This window comes from Procambarus clarkii, chromosome 92 (assembly GCF_040958095.1).
Source record: "Procambarus clarkii isolate CNS0578487 chromosome 92, FALCON_Pclarkii_2.0, whole genome shotgun sequence".
Classification (NCBI taxonomy): domain Eukaryota; kingdom Metazoa; phylum Arthropoda; class Malacostraca; order Decapoda; family Cambaridae; genus Procambarus; species Procambarus clarkii.
Genome location: NC_091241.1, coordinates 6,776,655 through 6,791,782, shown reverse-complemented (window position 1 = coordinate 6,791,782; position 15,128 = coordinate 6,776,655). Strand labels below are relative to the sequence as shown.

General features: G+C 50.1%; 2 protein-coding genes across 2 annotated transcripts in view; both read left to right on the top strand.

Annotated features, from left to right (window-relative positions):
- Positions 1 to 15,128, top strand: part of tou (toutatis) — a 435,009-nt gene that overhangs the window by 82,967 nt on the left and 336,914 nt on the right. The gene's annotated exons all lie outside the window — the stretch shown is intronic.
- LOC138359633 (uncharacterized) lies at positions 6,524 to 7,597 on the top strand. Its single transcript, XM_069319042.1, has one exon. It carries the CDS (start codon positions 6,524 to 6,526, stop codon positions 7,595 to 7,597), a length of 1,074 nt encoding a protein of 357 aa, XP_069175143.1.

Sequence of the window (15,128 nt, the reverse complement as noted above, 5' to 3'; positions counted from 1 at the left end):
TTTGTGCCTGCAGGATCGAGTGTTGGCTCTTGGACCCCGGTTTTGTGTTGATCGGTTGTCTAGTGCAGAGACTCCTCACCTGTTTCCATATCATTATCTACGTTTTAAATTGTGAATGTAGTTTGCCTCTGCAACCTGACCCTTTAGATCATTGCTCTACAACCTGCTCCTTTAGTTCATTGCTTCTACAACCTGCCCCTTTAGTTCATTGCCTCTACAACCTGCCCCTTTAGTTGCCTCTACAACCTGCCCCTTTAGTTGCCTCTACAACCTGTCCCTTTAGTTCATTGCCTCTACAACCTGTCCCTTTAGTTCATTGCCTCTACAACCTGCCCCTTTAGTTCATTGCCTCTACAATCTGCCCCTTTAGTTCATTGCCTCTACAACCTGCCCCTTTAGTTCATTGCCTCTACAACCTGCCCCTTTAGTTCATTGCCTCTACAACCTGCCCCTTTAGTTCATTGCCTCTACAACCTGCCCCTTTAGTTCATTGCCTCTACAACCTGCCCCTTTAGTTCATTGCCTCTACAACCTGCCCCTTTAGTTCATTGCCTCTACAACCTGCCCCTTTAGTTCATTGCCTCTGCAACCTGCCCCTTTAGTTCATTGCCTCTGCAACCTGCCCCTTTAGTTCATTGCTCTACAACCTGCACCTTTAGTTCATTGCCTCTACAACCTGCCCCTTTAGTTCATTGCTCTACAACCTGCCCCTTTAGTTCATTGCCTCTACAACCTGCACCTTTAGTTCATTGCTCTACAACCTGCACCTTTAGTTCATTGCTCTACAACCTGCCCCTTTAGTTCATTGCTCTACAACCTGCCCCTTTAGTTCATTGCTCTACAACCTGCCCCTTTAGTTCATTGCTCTACAACCTGCCCCTTTAGTTCATTGCTCTACAACCTGCACCTTTAGTTCATTGCTCTACAACCTGCCCCTTTAGTTCATTGCTCTACAACCTGCCCCTTTAGTTCATTGCTCTACAACCTGCCCCTTTAGTTCATTGCTCTACAACCTGCTCCTTTAGTTGCCTCTACAACCTGCCCCTTTAGTTCATTGCCTCTACAATCTGCCCCTTTAGTTCATTGCCTCTACAACCTGCCCCTTTAGTTCATTGCCTCTACAATCTGCCCCTTTAGTTCATTGCTCTACAACCTGCTCCTTTAGATCATTGCCTCTACAATCTGCCCCTTTAGTTCATTGCCTCTACAACCTGCTCCTTTAGTCAATTCCATTTTCCCACTGTTCTTATGCTAAAAGAAAACTTTCTAATATCTCAATGATTCATCTCAGTCTCCAGCTTCCATCTGCGTCCTCTTGTGCTTGTACCCTCTTGTCCTCTTGCGTTCATGGCGAACATTTCCTCTTTTCTTTCCATTCTGTCAGTTCCTGTAAGTATTGTATACGTTTCGTCTTTCCTAGCGTCGTCAGGTTTAGTTCCTTCAGTCTCTCTTCATACATCCCTCGCAGCTCTGGGGCAAGTCCTGTTGCAAACCTGTAGAGCTTTTTATTTTTCCTTATGTGTTTTTTTATTATTATTTTCTACCACAGACGTGGCCACACATTTACAATGCTAACCAGCATATATACATTTTCTTCTGTCCTCCATGGACAGGGTTAGAGATGTGTTAAACATATAGTTCAGGGATTTATTGAACAATCAACCACAGAAGGTGATTCGGTACTTTTAAAATGCTAAGCTAACCTACATACGTAAATACATAGATACACAGATTTACGTATGCCTTACATAAAGTGTTCAAAGTGTCATTAATGTGCATTTACAAAGGTGAAATGCAATTCTGATCAGCTTCCATATGTACTTTATACACATATATAAACATATATACGTACATATACATATATACATGCATGATGGGGCGCCATACTCTAAAACTGGTCTCACGTAGGTGGTGTACAGCGATCTGAATGCCTCCTTATTTAGGTTCGTGAATGATCTAATTTCTGCTAGTGTAGAATATGCTAGCGTCGTTATTAATTCTTTTTATCTATATCTTTTTATCTAGTTATAGGGAGGCAGTTTTCCCTTTATTGTGTACTGTTCTTTTGATCTCCTGTTCCCATTTCCATCACCTTACACTTGCTGGTATTGAGGTCCAGTAGCCATTTCTCGGACCAACTCTGCGGCTTGTATAAGACATCTTGGAGAATTTTACAGTCCTAATCTATCACAACTCATTGGTTTTTCCATCGTCTACAACCACTGGCATACAAGGCTCAACTGCCGTAAATAGATCGTTTATATAAATATGAAACAGTATAGGTTTCTGATCCTTGCGGCACTCCACTTGTTACCCGACGTCTCGCCCCCTCTCTGAGTCCTGTCCGTTAGGTAATTCTTTACCCATGTTAATGCTTTTCCGCTTGCTGTGGCCTGCCTCTCAAGTTTGTGTAGTAATTTTTGGAGAAATAACTGTATCAAAGGCTTTTTGGCAGTCCAGAAATATGCAGTCTGCCTAATCTTTTCTGTCCTGCCTTATTCTCGTTACTGTATCATAGAACTCGCGCGCGCACATGCGTGCGTGTGTGTGTGTGTGACATCAGAATGTGGATATTGCACTCGAGTAGAGCCAGAGTGAGTGTGAGTGCGTCACCAGAGTGCGCCAGCGTGAGCCTTTTATACCGTCTGTCACTCACATGTCGTATATATAAAATCATGACCGAGCTCAACCCGGAGAAATAAACGGTATTACATACCGTCAGAGAGAGAGAGAGAGAGAGAGAGAGAGAGAGAGAGAGAGAGAGGGGGAGGGAGGGAGGGAGGGAGAGGGATAGAGTACCCCCCCCAGAGCAACTCCTTTTCCCCTCCCACTCTCCCTCCCACCCACCTTCCCAGTCTCCCTCTCTAGCTGTCACGAGTCCCACACACCTCTCCCGCCCAGCAAGGCTTGGTTGACGCGACACGGTTGGCTGAGGGCCTCCTGGGAGAGGTCCATGATTTGGGTAGGGTCCATGAGGGTAGGATGGTGGACCATAGTGAAAGTGGGATGGTGGACCATAGTGAAAGTGGGATGCTGGACCATAGTGAGGGTGGGATGGTGGACCATCTTATCTTGAGGTTATCTTGAGATGATTTCGGGGCTTTAGTGTCCCCGCGGCCCGGTCCTCGACCAGGCCTCCACCCCCAGGAAGCAGCCCGTGACAGCTGACTAACTCCCAGGTACCTATTTACTGCTAGGTAACAGGGGCATTCAGAGTGAAAGAAACTTTGCCCATTTGTTTCTGCCTCGTGCGGGAATCGAACCCGCGCCACAGAATTACGAGTCCTGCGCGCTTTCCACCAGGCTACGAGGTCCCTATAGACCATAGTAAGAGCGGGGGACCATTTGGTCTGAAATCATTCATAACTCATATAGATAGTGTTGGAGTGTGTACTCACCTATTTGTCCTTGCGGGGGTTGAGCTCTGGCTCTTTGGTCCCGCCTCTCAATCGTCAATCAACTGGTGTACAGGTTCCTGAGCCTATTGGGCTTTATCATATCTACACTTGAAGCTGTGTATGGAGTCAGCCTCCACCACATCACTTCCTAATGCATTCCATTTGTCATCCACTCTGACACTAAAAAAGTTCTTGCTAATATCTCTGTGGCTCATTAGGGTACTCATTTTCCACCTGTGTCCCCTAGTGTGTGTGCCCCTTGTGTTAAATAGCCTGTCTTTATCTACCCTATCAATTCCCTTGAGAATCTTGAATGTTGTGATCATGTCTCCCACTAACTCTTCTGTCTTCCAGCGACGTGAGGTTTATTTCCCGGGGGGAAATTAAACTTGTGTGAATAAAAAAGTGTGTGTGTGTGTGTGTGTGTGTGTGTGTGTGTGTGTGTGTGTGTGTGTGTGTGTGTGTGTGTCCGTCAGCTCTTGTTCACATAGTTCACAAGTGGAATGTTCACCATTGAGGGGGGGGGGGGGTTTCAATACCTACCCCTCACATGCCTGGATATGGAGATCCCTGTCTAATCCTGACCGCTATGAGCTCACGTTATGTCTGGTCGATGTTTTGTGCTGTCCGGTCATATTTTCTGACTATATAATGACGAGTGAATGAGTAAATGAGTGAATGAGTAAATGAGTGAATGAGTAAATGAGTGAATGAGTAAATGAGTGAATGAATGAGTTAATGTGTCGAGTGTGTGAGCCGCATCTTAAATAGCTGGACGTGGCAACGACCTAATAAATAGCTGGGGGCCCCTAGTAACAACATCATTCAGAGCTGGGGGCCCCTAGTAACATCATTCAGAGCTGGGGGCCCCTAGTAACATCATTCAGAGCTGGGGGCCCCTAGTAACATCATTCAGAGCTGGGGGCCCCTAGTAACATCATTCAGAGCTGGGGGCCCCTAGTAACATCATTCAGAGCTGGGGGCCCCTAGTAACAACATCATTCAGAGCTGGGGGCCCCTAGTAACAACATCATTCAGAGCTGGGGGCCCCTAGTAACAACATCATTCAGAGCTGGGGGCCCCTAGTAACATCATTCAGAGCTGGGGGCCCCTAGTAACAACATCATTCAGAGCTGGGGGCCCCTAGTAACATCATTCAGAGCTGGGGGCCCCTAGTAACATCATTCAGAGCTGGGGGCCCCTAGTAACATCATTCAGAGCTGGGGGCCCCTAGTAACATCATTCAGAGCTGGGGGCCCCTAGTAACATCATTCAGAGCTGGGGGCCCCTAGTAACATCATTCAGAGCTGGGGGCCCCTAGTAACATCATTCAGAGCTGGGGGCCCCTAGTAACATCATTCAGAGCTGGGGGCCCCTAGTAACATCATTCAGAGCTGGGGGCCCCTAGTAACATCATTCAGAGCTGGGGGCCCCTAGTAACATCATTCAGAGCTGGGGGCCCCTAGTAACATCATTCAGAGCTGGGGGCCCCTAGTAACATCATTCAGAGCTGGGGGCCCCTAGTAACATCATTCAGAGCTGGGGGCCCCTAGTAACATCATTCAGAGCTGGGGGCCCCTAGTAACATCATTCAGAGCTGGGGGCCCCTAGTAACATCATTCAGAGCTGGGGGCCCCTAATAACATCATTCAGAGCTGGGGGCCCCTAGTAACATCATCATTCAGAGCTGGGGGCCCCTAGTAACATCATCATTCAGAGCTGGGGGCCCCTAGTAACATCATCATTCAGAGCTGGGGGCCCCTAGTAACATCATCATTCAGAGCTGGGGGCCCCTAGCAACATCATCATTCAGAGCTGGGGGCCCCTAGCAACATCATCATTCAGAGCTGGGGGCCCCTAGCAACATCATCATTCAGAGCTGGGGGCCCCTAGCAACATCATCATTCAGAGCTGGGGGCCCCTAGCAACATCATTCAGAGCTGGGGACCCCAACCACAAAAAAATCGACTCTGCAAACGGAGATATACAACCTCTCCCTCCTCCCTCACCTACCCTCACCTTTCCCTCACCTTTCCCTCACCTTCCCTCACCTTCCCTCACCTTTCCCTCACCTCCCCTCACCTTTCCCTCACCTCCCCTCACCTCCCCTCACCTCCCCTCACCTCCCCCAGCACGTAGGAAGGTAAAACAGTAGCCTGGTCAGGCTCTGCCAGCATTGAAATACTCACAAGACAAGTGCTCTCATGGGCAAGACAAGTGCTCTCATGGGCAAGACAAGTGCTCTCATGGGCAAGACAAGTGCTCTCATGGGCAAGACTTATGTTATTGACGTCAAAGAAATGGGTGCATGTTTGGGAGGGGGGGGGGAGAGGGGAAGGGGTTAGGGGGGGAGGGATAGAGAGAGAGGGGTAAGATGGGGAAGGGATAGAGTGATAGGGAGTGAGAAGTGGGAAGAATCGAGGTGGAGAGAGCTTGAACAAACAGAAGACACATATACACACACATGTACATACATACACATACATATACATACATATACACACACTGGGGACAAGCCACTTGCCACAGTTGTGGTTGTCACCACAACCATAATTAATACTCCACCTCACCTGCTTCACATACAGCATACCTGTGTATACAGCATACCTGTGTATACAGCATACCTGTGTATACAGCATACCTGTGTATACAGCATACCTCTGTATACAAGGTGTAGATCACTACTCGCCCCACACACACACATATGTCACATACCCTATGAGGTCTCTACCTCTCTCTACCTCTCTCTCTCTCTCTCTCTCTCTCTCTCTCTCGCTCTCTCTCTCTCTCTCTCTCTCTCTCTCTCTCTCTCTCTCTCTCTCTCTCTCTCTCTCTCTCTCTCTCTCTCTCTCTCTCTCTCTCTCTCTCTCTCTCTCTCTCTCTCTCTCTCTCTCTCTCTCTCTCTCTCTCTCTCTCTCTCTCTCTCTCTCTCTCCCTCCCTCCCCACATATACAACCTACAACATGGCAGCCTTGCAGGGTGTCAGGCTGGTACTGTTGCGTGTAACCTGTGTGTGGCACTATGTTCCTCCTCTCAAGGTCACATACGTCACTCCTTTACTTAATAAGTATCTTCAGGCATTATTTTTGTTTGTGACTTAATACTGAATTGTTTTTGTTTACTGTATGAGGTTATGTTCATACCTGCACTCGAGCACCAAGCCTGCACTCGAGCACCAAGCCTGCACTCGAGCACCAAGCCTGCACTCGAGCACCAAGCCTGCACTCGAGCACCCAGCCTGCACTCGAGCACCAAGCCTGCACTCGAGCACCAAGCCTGCACTCGAGCACCAAGCCTGCACTCGAGCACCAAGTCTGCACTCGAGCACCAAGCCTGCACTCGAGCACCAAGCCTGCACTCGAGCACCAAGCCTGCACTCGAGCACCAAGCCTGCACTCGAGCACCAAGCCTGCACTCGAGCACCAAGCCTGCACTCGAGCCACCAAGTCTGCACTCGAGCACCAAGCCTGCACTCGAGCACCAAGCCTGCACTCGAGCACCAAGTCTGCACTCGAGCACCAAGCCTGCACTCGAGCACCAAGCCTGCACTCGAGCACCAAGCCTGCACTCGAGCACCAAGCCTGCACTCGAGCACCAAGCCTGCACCCGAGCACCAAGCCTGCACCCGAGCACCAAGCCTGCACTCGAGCACCAAACCTGCACTCGAGCACCAAGCCTGCACCCGAGCACCAAGCCTGCACTCGAGCACCAAGCCTGCACTCGAGCACCAAGCCTGCACTCGAGCACCAAGCCTGTGCCTGAGCACCAAGCCTGCACTCGAGCACCAAGCCTGCACTCGAGCACCAAGCCTGCACTCGAGCACCAAGCCTGCACTCGAGCACCAAGCCTGCACTCGAGCACCAAGCCTGCACTCGAGCACCAAGCCTGTGCCTGAGCACCAAGCCTGCACCCGAGCACCAAGCCTGCACCCGAGCACCAAGCCTGCACTCGAGCACCAAGCCTGCACTCGAGCACCAAGCCTGCACCCGAGCACCAAGCCTGCACTCGAGCACCTAGCCTGCACTCGAGCACCAAGCCTGCACTCGAGCACCAAGCCTGCACTCGAGCACCAAGCCTGCACTCGAGCACCAAGCCTGCACTCGAGCACCAAACCTGCACTCGAGCACCAAGCCTGCACCCGAGCACCAAGCCTGCACTCGAGCACCAAGCCTGCACTCGAGCACCAAGCCTGTGCCTGAGCACCAAGCCTGCACCCGAGCACCAAGCCTGCACCCGAGCACCAAGCCTGCACTCGAGCACCAAGCCTGCACTCGAGCACCAAGCCTGCACCCGAGCACCAAGCCTGCACCCGAGCACCAAGCCTGCACTCGAGCACCAAACCTGCACTCGAGCACCAAGCCTGCACCCGAGCACCAAGCCTGCACTCGAGCACCAAGCCTGCACTCGAGCACCAAGCCTGCACTCGAGCACCAAGCCTGTGCCTGAGCACCAAGCCTGCACTCGAGCACCAAGCCTGCACTCGAGCACCAAGCCTGCACTCGAGCACCAAGCCTGCACTCGAGCACCAAGCCTGCACTCGAGCACCAAGCCTGCACTCGAGCACCAAGCCTGTGCCTGAGCACCAAGCCTGCACCCGAGCACCAAGCCTGCACCCGAGCACCAAGCCTGCACTCGAGCACCAAGCCTGCACTCGAGCACCAAGCCTGCACCCGAGCACCAAGCCTGCACTCGAGCACCTAGCCTGCACTCGAGCACCAAGCCTGCACTCGAGCACCAAGCCTGCACTCGAGCACCAAGCCTGCACTCGAGCACCAAGCCTGCACTCGAGCACCAAGCCTGTGCCTGAGCACCAAGCCTGCACCCGAGCACCAAGCCTGCACCCGAGCACCAAGCCTGCACTCGAGCACCAAGCCTGCACTCGAGCACCAAGCCTGCACCCGAGCACCAAGCCTGCACTCGAGCACCAAGCCTGCACTCGAGCACCAAGCCTGCACTCGAGCACCAAGCCTGCACCCGAGCACCAAGCCTGCACCCGAGCACCAAGCCTGCACTCGAGCACCAAGCCTGCACTCGAGCACCAAGCCTGCACTCGAGCACCAAGCCTGCACTCGAGCACCAAGCCTGCACTCGAGCACCAAGCCTGTGCCTGAGCACCAAGCCTGCACCCGAGCACCAAGCCTGCACCCGAGCACCAAGCCTGCACTCGAGCACCAAGCCTGCACTCGAGCACCAAGCCTGCACCCGAGCACCAAGCCTGCACTCGAGCACCTAGCCTGCACTCGAGCACCAAGCCTGCACTCGAGCACCAAGCCTGCACTCGAGCACCAAGCCTGCACTCGAGCACCAAGCCTGCACTCGAGCACCAAGCCTGTGCCTGAGCACCAAGCCTGCACCCGAGCACCAAGCCTGCACCCGAGCACCAAGCCTGCACTCGAGCACCAAGCCTGCACTCGAGCACCAAGCCTGCACCCGAGCACCAAGCCTGCACTCGAGCACCAAGCCTGCACTCGAGCACCAAGCCTGCACTCGAGCACCAAGCCTGCACCCGAGCACCAAGCCTGCACCCGAGCACCAAGCCTGCACTCGAGCACCAAGCCTGCACTCGAGCACCAAGCCTGCACCCGAGCACCAAGCCTGCACTCGAGCACCAAGCCTGCACTCGAGCACCAAGCCTGCACTCGAGCACCAAGCCTGCACCCGAGCACCAAGCCTGCACCCGAGCACCAAGCCTGCACTCGAGCACCAAACCTGCACTCGAGCACCAAGCCTGCACCCGAGCACCAAGCCTGCACTCGAGCACCAAGCCTGCACTCGAGCACCAAGCCTGCACTCGAGCACCAAGCCTGTGCCTGAGCACCAAGCCTGTGCCTGAGCACCAAGCCTGTACCCGAGCACCAAGCCTGTACCCGAGCACCAAGCCTGCACCCGAGCACCAAGCCTGCACCCGAGCACCAAGCCTGCACCCGAGCACCAAGCCTGCACCCGAGCACCAAGCCTGCACCCGAGCACCAAGCCTGCACCCGAGCACCAAGCCTGCACCCGAGCACCAAGCCTGCACCCGAGCACCAAGCCTGCACCCGAGCACCAAGCCTGCACCCGAGCACCAAGCCTGCACCCGAGCACCAAGCCTGCACCCGAGCACCAAGCCTGCACTCGAGCACCAAGCCTGCACTCGAGCACCAAGCCTGCACTCGAGCACCAAGCCTGCACTCGAGCACCAAGCCTGCACTCGAGCACCAAGCCTGCACCCGAGCACCAAGCCTGCACTCGAGCACCAAGCCTGCACTCGAGCACCAAGCCTGCTCTCGAGCACCAAGCCTGCACTCGAGCACCAAGCCTGCACTCGAGCACCAAGCCTGCACCCGAGCACCAAGCCTGCACCTGAGCACCATAATTTGCCAGTGTAAATGATAGCGCAAATTGCATCTTGGATTCCACACCTGATAGTGCATCATGTAGTTCATCACAGTCAAAGGGAACAGGTTGCAGCACTCCTGGAGAGGGTTCCTGGAGTTCTTCTAGCCCGGGGCCCAGGAGCTAGACGCGACTTGTGATAACTTGATCCTTTATATTGTTGCTGTTTAAGATTCGCTACTTGGAACAAAAAGTTCCAAGTAGCACTTCACACCTGGAACAAAAAGTTCCAAGTAGCACGGGCTATGGTGAGCCCCGTTTGGTCCTTTATTTTTGTGTCGTTTGTATAGATCTACTTGTCTTCACTTGGTATAGTTCTAACACGCCTTGTATTTTCTTATCACTTGAGAATGAACCATGTAGGTTCGAAACGTCGTGTAAATTTTATAATAAGTGTAATACTGTACATTCTACAGTTATTTATTTCTTTTTCTTCACACTAATAAAATAAATAAATATATATATATATATATATATATATATATATATATATATATATATATATATATATATATATATAATATACACATACAGGCTTCCTGTTCTTGACAAAACGAATTATTATTATTATTTGAAGTTGTATGATGATTTGAAGATTGATTTGATTGATTCTTTATTATGCACCCCATACCCTCCCGTGGGCGGTGGTGTAAAGGATTACAGAGGCACATAATGGGTTCAGTTCCTGAACCCATTATGTGCCTCTGTAACCCTATGAATAGTAGAGAGAAGGGGAGATATAGGGTCATGTTGAGTTACCCACTGTGGGACTGTAGCAGTCAAACGGTTAAGACCAACTAGCGCTTCCTCAGAGCTCCTTGAGGGTCTCTGACTAGCCACGTGCCGGCTGGCTGGCGGGAGTTAGTTTCGCCTAAGCACTGACTTGCTGTCAGAATTATAAATAATCCAGAGCGAGTGTTTTGTGGTGAGGTGGTGGGTGGGGCCCAGGTCCTGGGGTGAGAGAGAGAGAGAGAGAGAGAGAGGAGGTAGTGGTGGTGGTGGGGGGAGAGAATGAGGTGCTGAGGAAGGGTAAACATGAGCCACAAAGCCATGGCAGGTTCAGTCCTACAGTTGAACAACTATCACCAAGACTTTCATCCCTCAGGGTAGTGTGCTTGGTCCACACGGTGTCGCCTTACACTCCCCGGGAGAGTTGACACCCCCAGGCGGCCATCTTGATGTCCTAGGGCGCCAAGATCCTGGGGGGGTCGAGTTATATAAAATATATAATGCCCCACATCATATATATATATATATATATATATATATATATATATATATATATAATATATATAATATATATAATATATATAATATATATAATATATATATATATATATATAATATATAATATATATATATATATATATATATATATATATATATATATATATATATAATATATACGCCCCACGACGTGAGAACTGGAAAGGGAGGGACGGGGGGGGGTAAGCTACCCCTCTCTGCTACAAGAGAGACAGTAGAGGTGGCCAGAGAGGGACCCCCACAAGGGGAGGGGGTAAGCTACCCCTCTCTGCTACAAGAGAGGCAGTAGAGGTGGCCAGAGAGGGACCCCCACAAGGGGAGGGGGTAAGCTACCCCTCTCTGCTACAAGAGAGGCAGTAGAGGTGGCCAGAGAGGGACCCCCTTAAGAGGAGGGGGGGAAGCTACCCCTCTCTGCTACAAGAGAGGCAGTAGAGGTGGCCAGAGAGGGACCCCCACAAGGGGAGGGGGGGAAGCTACCCCTCTCTGCTACAAGAGAGGCAGTAGAGGTGGCCAGAGAGGGACCCCCACAAGGGGAGGGAGGAAGCTACCCCTCTCTGCTACAAGAGAGGCAGTAGAGGTGGCCAGAGAGGGACCACCACAAGAGGAAGGCCAGGTAGCAGCAGCAGCAGGAGCCGCCAGCGTGGCCACTCTACACTATGTATGGCCCGCTGGCCGGATGCTCTCATCACGGGACGACGCGGGGTGCCCGCTATACACCAGTGGTGCTTCTGGGGACCCCAGCCACCACCATCACTAACACCACCACCACTATCACCACTAACACCATCGCTAACACCACCACCACTACCACCACCACCATCACTAACACCACCACCACTACCACCACTACCACCACCACTAACACCACCACCACTATCACCACTAACACCACCACCACCACCACCACACCATCACTAACACCACACCACCACCACACCATCACCACCACCATCACTACCACCACCACCATCACTACCATCATCACCACCACCATCACTACCACCACCACCAAGCAGCAGCACCAGCATGATGAGCAACAACAACAACAGCAACAACAACAACAGCACCAACAACAACAGCAACAACAACAGCACCAACAACAACAGCAACAACAACAACAGCACCAACAACAGCACCAACAACAGCACCAACAACAGCACCAACAACAACAGCACCAACAACAACAACAGCACCAACAACAGCACCAACAACAGCACCAACAACAACAGCACCAACAACAACAACAGCACCAACAACAGCACCAACAACAGCACCAACACCAACAACAACAACAGCAGCAACAACAACAAGAGTGGACCAACACAGGTGTTGTGCTCCCAACAGCAACTGTAGAAAAAATTTACCAACTCAAAAACGGAGATAAAAAGTGTGTAGAACCTTTTGCGCTGTAACATTAAAGGCAGCTGACGCAGCAGCAGCAGGAGAGGCAGCTGACGCAGCAGCAGCAGGAGAGGCAGCTGACGCAGCAGCAGCAGCAGGAGAGGCAGCTGACGCAGCAGCAGCAGCAGCAGGAGAGGCAGCTGACGCAGCAGCAGCAGCAAGAGAGGCAGCTAACTCAGCAGCAGCAAGAGAGGCAGCTAACTCAGCAGCAGCAGGAGAGGCAGCTAACTCAGCAGCAGGAGAGGCAGCTGACGCAGCAGCAGTAGTGGCAGCAGCTTACTACATACTGGTGGAGGCTGACTCCATATACAGTTTGTAATGTAAATATGACAGAGCCTAATAGTCTCAGGAACCTGTACACCGGTTGATTGACAGTTGAGAGGCGGGACCAAAGAGCCGAAGCTCAACCCCCGCCAGCACAACTAGGCGAGTACACAATTTCTGGCCAGTTTCAGGATCAGGATTCAATAGTGTCCATCTTCTCAATCTTTTGTGGGTTTGTTTACATTACTAAACAGTCTGGGGCCAGATTCATGAAAGCACTTACGCAAGCACTTACGAACCTGTACATCTTTTCTCAATCTTTTGTGGGTTTGTTTACATTATTAAACAGACTGCTGAGCTCCGAGGTACTGTAGGAGGATGTTTATAACAATAATAATTGTATTTTCGAAGCTTCGATGCTCATAAACTGTTTATAAATGTAAACACAACCTCCATCTATTAAGAAAAGATGTACAGGTTCCTAAGTAGATGTGTAAATGCTTGCAGGGACCTCTTATGATGATTCTAAATACAAGGACATGCTGGAGAAGATCAAAACGTCACAGCACACACTGACGTCCTTCTACTCTCGTGTCTGCTGCCTGAGTGCTGGGCCGCCCACCGTGTTCCTCCACTCATGTTCGCGCTCACAGGTTGCTGGTGAGCGCTCATTGGTGGATCAGGCCAACTTACACGTTTATTGGTGCAATTCAAATGACATCAGCTTTGATTCGTCCATACGCTGTCGATGCTATTTATTTTTCTGTAGTATTCGAGTACCTTACCACACACCCTGCAAACCATTACTAGGCGTTTCTCAACTTGTCCTCAGGGAGGATATACGTTCATAGGAATGGATTCAGAACGACTGCATAATTATTGGTATTATCTACTTTCTCTCCATGGTTAGGTTAGGTTAAGGTTTGATTGGGTTTGGTAACATTGTTTGATTACATTCATACGGTGAATTATTGAAGATAATGTGAAGTATGGAATTCGAAAAGTATTTCAGTATAATCGAGAATTGCATTTACAGAAAACCAAATTCTTCAAAGAAAACGTTTTCAGCATACATTTTTTATGTTATAAACCAACTATTTGTAATACAATAAAGTTATAACTTGAGAACGATCTCTGTTTAGGACAAAGGTTTACTTGTCAGTTTACAGTGTAGACGATTACTGGAACCGTAATATGCCTTCAGACCATCACAAATATCTAGACAACTTTAGATGGTTTGAGGGGGCAGTGTGGGTTTTTTTCTCACGGTAATGGATTTGCTCTGAGGGCGGGCTCTTCAACGCTATTTACAGCTGTATATATATAGGTACAATGGAGTGAGCTTATACATCATAGGACCACGTAAGGGGTCCTCGGCCACACCCACTCCAGGAGTAATATAACTATTGCTTAACATAATAAAGAAATTGAATTGCTTATCGCTGTTATTTGGTCAGATTCGCCTGTACGATAATCATTCTTATTATCTTTATTCTGTTGTACAGTTTTAATGTTTGAATCGTTAAGAGAGAAAATGGTATGGTTTGACAAATTGGATATATATTATTGCTAATTGATTGATTGACAGTTGAGAGGCGGGCCGAAAGAGCAAAGCTCAACCCCGCAAGCACAACTAGGTTAATACCCCCCCCCCCCCAGCAGGGATCACTCGTCAATACCAAGACGTCCAACTTGGTATCAATCCCTCGTTCCTTCTGTTGACGCGGAGGACGCCAGTTCTCCCCACCGCCGCTCCTGGTCTGTGGCGCTGCCTCCCACGTAAACAACATCGTCGCCTCACTCTCCTCACAGACACTGTTCAGTGCAGTTCTCCCGCCATAAAATTCATTCGTCTTCTCTTCCTTTCAAAGTATAATTCAGTTTAATAGTTTTTTTTACGATTGATTTAAGTTAAAGATGTGAATGATTTAGCAATAAGTGTAATGAGAGTAATAAGATGTTAGGGAAGAGATATCTGCTTGATATCATACAGGTGTCATAGTATTCTCGCCTAAGATGTTAGGGAAGAGATATCTGCTAGATATCATACAGGTGTCATAGTATTCTCGCCTAAGATGTTAGGGAAGACATATCTGCTAGATATCATACAGGTGTCACAGTATTCTCGCCTAAGATGTTAGGGAAGAGATATCTGCTAGATATCATACAGGTGTCACAATATTCTCGCCTAAGATGTTAGGGAAGAGATATCTGCTAGATATCATACAGGTGTCACAGTATTCTCGCCTAAGATGTTAGGGAAGAGATATCTGCTAGATATCATACAGGTGTCACAGTATTCTCGCCTAAGATGTTAGGGAAGAGATATCTGCTAGATATCATACAGGTGTCACAGTATTCTCGCCTAAGATGTTAGGGAAGAGATATCTGCTAGATATCATACAGGTGTCACAGTATTCTCGC